Raw genomic sequence first — 7,186 nt, 5'->3', positions numbered from 1 at the left:
AACCTTATGTAACATAAGTCCCAATGATAGGCCCTATGACATTTTTTGTGAAATCAAATTTTCGTGAAATTGTATTCTTGGCAAAACGTTCAATCATGCATCTGGCCGTAAACGACACTATAATACGGGACTCTGCAAAAGCAATAAATGAATAAATAAAATAGACAAATAAAACAGAATAATATGCAACATGTGTGTGGTCAGATATCATCAGTCATAACACACCGACCGCATTTATATCCGCAAGGGCAATGCAACGTTTCACCTTGTGTGAACAGGGAAGGGAGGGGAGAGAAATCCCGTAAAAAAGGGTCACGCTGATTATTTATTGGCAATCCGCCACGTGCGTGTGTGTGAGTGTGTGTGTGGTTGCTTTACTGGAACACAAGGGGTGGAGCCTTTTAGAAATATCAGTCGGTACCTCAGCTCGATGGCACGAACCTCCACTACCTCTGATAGACGTTCACACAGCTGATCTCTGATCAACTTAAAAAACTGACATGAAACTGATCTTCATCCTTTTAAAAGAAGGTCTGTTTTGCATAAACGCTTATATGGAAATCACAAAAGGAGCTATGTTTTAAGAAAACTCCCAAGATTGAGTCGGATAACGATTTGAAGGTAAAACGACGTTTTGCGCTTTATTCTAATGCACTGGAGTTATTAAGAATCTATTGTAAATGTATGCATATATTATTATATCGGACTGTTATGCATGCCTCGGTATGTGCTGTACTACATGGTATTCATGTCTAAATAAACTATGCTGTTGAGCTTTGTAATTCGAGCTAACGCATAGCTTAAGCAGTTTGAAGTCTGCTTTAGTGATATATGTGACTAAACGACCTCAATGTAACACGAATAAGTCGGTGAATTTCTATTCCAGATAGGATAAGAGAGTGAAGGGGCATTTACAGTGTAATACGAGACAGAGACCGTGTGTCATGAATGAGAAATTGGGTTATTCACAACGAACCGGAGGACCTCATTCATAACCTGTTTTCTAATAACCCGAAAGAGCAATCGAAGTCAATATCGGGTTTACACAGTCGAGCTTGGACTAAAAATAAAGCTTCGATTAGCAACTAGTTAATTTATCCACTGCAAGCCGTTTTAACACTCCTATCTATCTTTATTTTACAAGTACTCATTTCTCATCTAATAGTGACTTGTAAAACTAATCGTTATTGGATTACTTGCTTAACTAGTACCACTAGTTCTAGTAGAACTAGAATATGGAACAGCAATAAAGAGTACATACTAGTGGGAAGTTGATATTTAAACCACAGATCCCTATAGAATTCACTAACTTGAATCATTTGTTACCAGTAGTATTGTCATAGTGACTAGTTGCAATAGTATTAGTAAACCTGGAACAGGTACCAGCAACATTGGCATACATACTAGTGAATGACGAGTAGCTGATCTAAACTACAGATTCCCATGTAAATCATTACCAAAAAATAGCAATTTGTTATCAGGAGTATTGGGAGGTTGACTAGTAGAAATAGTATTAGTAAAACTGGAAAAGGTACCATCAACATTGGCGTACATACTAGTCAAATGTGAATAACTGATCTAAACCACAGATATATTATTCAGTAACAAAAAATTGCAATTTGTTACCAGATGTATTGGGATAGTGACTAGTAGAAAAGTAGGATGTAATGATTGAATATATATTAGTCACTATTGGAATAAGCACTAGCATCTAATGGGTAAGTTTATACATAAGGTTCATAAAGCACAATGACTAGATAAATCACTACTACTGAATTACTTGAAAAATAAGTATTAGTTAAAAAACAGACACTAATTAAAGAAGGTAATGTTAAAACAGCCATAGTTTATCTCCAGATGGGATGATTACATCACTGAAATGCGTAAATGTGATGTTTCTTTGGAGCGGTAGGGTTGGGCTTTAATGATGAGGAACACATGTGAGCAACATCCAATCCAGTTATTAGAACTATGAATGGCCCTAATAAAAGTGATGTCATAGCAGATGTAAGTGTGCTGGCACTGGCTTCTGTTGTTCTCACTGTTTGGTTGACGCTGACATTTTCCATTTGGCTTTTCCTTCAGCTGCCTTCCATACCCAACGAGACGTCATTTCTTCTGGATGTGGAAGAGGTGCCAGAGCTCTGGGCATTGTGTTGGTGCTCTCCAGTGCATCAGCACCCTGGCTGGGACGGCCCTTCGGCCCTGGACCCCGAGCACCAGTGGTTGCCGGGCGGTACAGGGGGTGGGCAGAGCGCCATGGTAACGCACAGTAGGTTTGACAGCGCCATGAGCAGCAGCCCCTTTGAAGGCGGCGTGCGCCTGCCCCCCCACCGGTACAAGACCTTTAGTTCTCGGGCGCAGTATCAGATGGTGATTGTGGCTGTGCGCAAACTGCAAGAAAGTGGCTTCTACTGGAGCACCGTGAGCGGGAAAGAGGCCAGCGCACTGCTGAACGCCGAACCCCCAGGCACCTTCTTGGTGCGTGACAGCTCGGACCACCACCACTTCTTCACACTCAGCGTGAAAACGACCACGGGCACCAAAAACCTGCGCATCCAATGTGACTCCGTCTCCTTCTTCCTGCAGACCGACCCTCGGAGCGAGCAGGCGGTGCCGCGCTTCGATTGTGTCCTCAAACTCATCCATCATTACATGCCATCGCCCGGGACGGGGACCTCTTCGAAGGTCCAGGCCGTCGGAGAAGGTGGAAGCGTGGCCGACGGAAGTGCCTACTACATCTACTCTGGAGGCGAGAAGATCCCTTTGGAGCTACTGCGTCCGCTGGCATCTAGCATGTCCAGTCTGCAGCACCTATGTCGAAAGACTTTAAACGGTCATATAGATGTGTCCACCAAACGGGACCAATTGCCTCATCCACTCCAAGAGTTCCTCCAGGAGTACGACGCTCCTATCTAGCTATTCTTGATGGGTTTCAGATGAGAAGAGCCACATGGGTAGAAGAATAAGGCGCGTAAGTGGAGTTTATCACTCCTGACCTCGGCGTCTGTCAGTATTGCGGGCCAGCTGTGCCTTCGACCTCTGGATTGTGAACTTTTGAAGGACAGCACGAGATACGTACTCCAACTCAAGTGCATCTGACATCTCAGCAGCTGTTGACACGAACGAACTTCCGCGTTCCAGCGGCCAGTCGGACTGCTGAAGATAAACACAAGTGATAGTTGATCAGTACAGGAGTTAAGTGTGCTGCTATGGCTACGGTCCAGCCCTTCATCATCGATCGGGAGACACTCTCTCAAGTCTTTTTTCTCCAGCTCAACATTTTTTGACTTTCTCCTGGAAGGAAAGAGCGAGAGCTGGGTGTTTGCAATGACGTACACATTTCCACTGCTTCTTGCCAAGTGTAATTGCCTCATAGGTGGGCGTGGGGTCGCAAACGGGGTGGCTACTTACCGTTCACGACCGACACTGTCTGCTATGGTGATTGTGTGTGGGGTCAAGAAAAAGGACTAGAGCGAACGTATCGACCAGACGAGAGGCCTGTTACTTCAGGCCTTTGACCTCCCTTAGCCCTCTCTGGAGAAGACGGCCCCTCAGTGGACTGTTGTTACTTTGTTCGTGATAGGAGCCAAAGCAAACAGTGGTTTCATTTGTGCTAGGAAAAGGCAGGCTGAACATTGTTGATGATATGAGCGTATATATATGAATTGTCATTCATATACTGTGAAGCAAGTACAAGCACAGTATGAGAAATCTTTAGTAACTGATTTACTGTGGTGTTTGACATGAAGGACCGTGCTTCTCTGATCACACAGAGAAGCATTTGTACTTTATGTGCTTCAAAATTCTCATTCAATAACAATGACACAGTGTTTGTTTCACTAGCAGAACTTGACGTCTGCTATTCACTGAATGTATTATGAGTCTATGGAAGGGCTTGTGGTTCCACTTGTAGATTGTTTTTCTCTCTCTCTTTTTTTTTTTTCATATTTTGTCAAATCAAGGTGTTTACATGTGTGGCCACCAACAGGACAGCATGTTTTTTACTCTGTCTTTTATAAAGATGTCTCATCTTAAGGTCTGGTCTGATGACCGCAGTGCAAGCTCGAAGATCAGAAACAAAGGCATTAACATAGAAAATGCAGCAAGAAACTTTGCACATATTTATATTTATAAGATATTTCCATAATTTATATTAAAGAGCACTATTTTTACAAAATGGACCCAGCCATGTGCCTCACATTTTTCTGTGTATAAAACAATGGTTATTCTCTCTGGCCTCAGGCTGCATGTAATTTAAATATGCATGATTTTTAATGTGGCATTTGCAGCAGAAAACATTTTCCTCCAGTCATGTGCACACACACACACACACACACACACACGAAGATACCACAACTGCTCTTGTTTTCAGAAAAACAGGTCTGAGGCTTACCTTGAGGTGTGTGTACAGGATGTCACTCAGTGCTTTCTCTTTTGTTCAAAGTTAAAACATCTGCCTCTCTCTTTTTCTCCAGAGTGTTTTTAATGGTCTCTATGGATTAATCCTGGTCACTCTTCATTCCTCACAGGAAAAAATCAGGGAGTAAAATGGACACAACACTTTTCAGCTTTTCATCGCTCATATTTACATTTTTTTTAAATCTCTTCTAGTACCAGTCATTTTAATTAATATTGCAACTCTATTTAAAGTTACAATACAATTTTTTTTACAGACTGAGCATTTCTTGTACGCTTCCAGTTATTTAATTGATTAACCACTCTTAATTAATTTGCTCTCCATTTAACTAAGGGCTTTTATCAGATCTTCATCCTCATATTAGAGGGTAATTAACACGTAGTAAAAGTTGTAACTCACAAACCATTAAATGCCTAAGTGGGGAAAAAAAAATCAATAGGCCTTGATTAACTTCCTGAGCAAACCCAATAGAGCTTGACACGATAAGATTTCTGACTTACAGTGCAGACTTTTAATCATAGAAGTACGAAAGTGCTTGTGTAATTGAAAGATAACCTAGTTTTTATTTCATAATCAAAGTCTTTTTTAAATCAGTAGTGCTGATATGAAAAGGTGTGGTTATATCACTGGATTTACTTTAGCTTCCTTAATTTTTTATTTGCATAGTTACACATGAAAATTCAAATAACATATCAGTTCCCATAGCAGAATGGAAAATAAATGCATATTTATAAGCATCCTCAGATTACTTATTAAAGTGATAGTTCACCCAAAAAAGAAAATTCTAACATTATTCACCCTCTTGTCATTCCAAAACCTGTGACTTTCTTCTGCAAAACACAAAAGACAAAACAACATTGGACCCCATTGAATTTAATTGTAGGCTATGGGCAAAAAGAACACCGAAGCATTTTTCAAAATATATTTTGTGAAGAAAAGTCATACAGATTTGGAACACTCATCAGAGTGAGTCAATAATTACAGAATATTCATTTTTGGGTGTTAAATGTATTTTATCAGAGATAAATACTGCCCTTCTTATCAGAGTATCATAATGAAATATGTGTCCATTTATTTACACTAGTTCTTGCTTCAGCATTATGGGTAAATTTCATTCACATTCCTAACAGACAGCCAAGCATAAGCAATGATGTGTGTGTTTTTGCAGAAGGGCCAGAGTAAGGTATACCTGCGAGAGAGATTTACTCCACAGCTTGTTTAGATTCCGAGAAATATGTTAATATTTAGAATACATCTATATGCATCCATGAGGAACCACTGAACAGTCTCTTCTCAAAACTCAACTCCAAGTGGTATCTCTCGCTGTGTTCTTTTTACGGTATTTGGGTAGTCTCCGCCTTTTCTTCACACTCGTTTGGGCCTTCCTCCTTCTTTTCCTCCCTCCCTTGTGTTTTCAAAACAAAGCTGCAGTCAGTGAGTCCATGCCCCATTTGGTCAAAGCCAACGCCTGTCAAAAACACAAAGCCCCTGTTTTTAGAAAGTGCCTGACCACCCTCTTCCCAAAACAACCGTTTTGAATTTTTTTTACACATAATGCACATTAAGCATTATGCATGCACTCTCCACAGCTTTTTATATATATATATATATATATATGGACATGTCTGCACATAAGAAACAGTTGCAGCATGTCTCTACAGGATGTTTATGTTTTACTGCTGTCAATACCGGCTTCATTTGAGGCTTTACAGTAAATCACCTTGGTAATCTTCTATCTGCTCACGTCTGATTCGCTTACTGTAACCCTGGGGAAGCAATACTCCGTTGAGCCGCCTGCCGCGTGTCTAGATATGCTTATGTTTCGACTTCCCTGAATCTTGCAAATTTACGGTAAGCCCGGCTATGTTGATACTCCTGCTGAGGACGCTGATGACTACGATTAACAGATAAGTTATGAGCCGCGTGGTAAACCAGGCATCATGGACATAATATGTGTGTGTTTGTGTGTGCATCTGACTAAATGACTGAAAGTAATGGGACTCCAGAGGGGTTGTGTGTGCTGGGAAACAGTCCAGTCCTCTCGTGTGTCAGTCCCATATTGTGGTTGACTTAACAGGAAAGGAATGTGAGGCCATTTTTTATACATCCTGGGCCGCTGCAGGAGCCCAGGGAAGACTCTGCAAATGTGTGCGTGCGTTCATATAGGCCTTTGTGTATGTGAGGATAGATCCACTCCTTGTTGTGAAACGCACATCTTTGTAAAGTCTGTAATCAAGTCTGCCTATAATCATGCAGAATGAAAACATTATGTTAACAACATGTCACTGAAACTGTCCTATTGAAAGCAAAATGGCAAACTAACAAGCTCTGGCTGTCATCAAAACACTGCTGCTGGTAATAGCTTCTTTTCTAAAAGCAAATAAGTTGGACCTTTTTTTCTCTATATGTTGCTCCTTTTTACTCTCTCCACTTAAGCAAACGATTTGCACTTGAACGCTTAACTTAATGACATCATCAGCATAGAATACTGGCAATATGGACCTTGTCATGTACATATAGTATGTTCTCTCATACATGTGCACATCAAAATACTACAGTGAAAAAATAAATTGGTGTAGGATTTACTTAGAAACAGTTTTTGCTCAGAAATGCTAGTAAATTTCCACAAATAATTACAAAGGAAAGCCAAGTAACACATTGAATTAAATATGAAATTTTAAAGTTGAAAGACTGAAATTGTATTTTCTTGTAAAATGTACTGCAATAATCTTTATTTACAACGTCAAAAAATATTTTTTGAAGTGT

General features: G+C 40.4%; 1 protein-coding gene across 1 annotated transcript; it reads left to right on the top strand.

Moving 5' to 3' along the window:
• The first annotated feature begins 410 nt into the window (after window positions 1-410).
• Window positions 411-4,614, top strand: LOC107722230 (suppressor of cytokine signaling 3-like). Its single transcript, XM_016530510.1, has 2 exons — window positions 411-621; window positions 2,086-4,614. The coding sequence occupies exon 2, from the start codon at window positions 2,260-2,262 to the stop codon at window positions 2,917-2,919; it is 660 nt and encodes a 219-aa protein (XP_016385996.1). The 5' UTR covers window positions 411-621; window positions 2,086-2,259; the 3' UTR covers window positions 2,920-4,614.
• The last annotated feature ends 2,572 nt before the right edge of the window (window positions 4,615-7,186 follow it).

Source organism: Sinocyclocheilus rhinocerous, unplaced genomic scaffold, assembly GCF_001515625.1.
Source record: "Sinocyclocheilus rhinocerous isolate Xijiao unplaced genomic scaffold, SAMN03320098_v1.1 scaffold334, whole genome shotgun sequence".
In the NCBI taxonomy this organism is placed as follows: domain Eukaryota; kingdom Metazoa; phylum Chordata; class Actinopteri; order Cypriniformes; family Cyprinidae; genus Sinocyclocheilus; species Sinocyclocheilus rhinocerous.
Note: the sequence above shows the minus strand (reverse complement) of the source record. Positions and strands in the feature narration are given on the sequence as shown.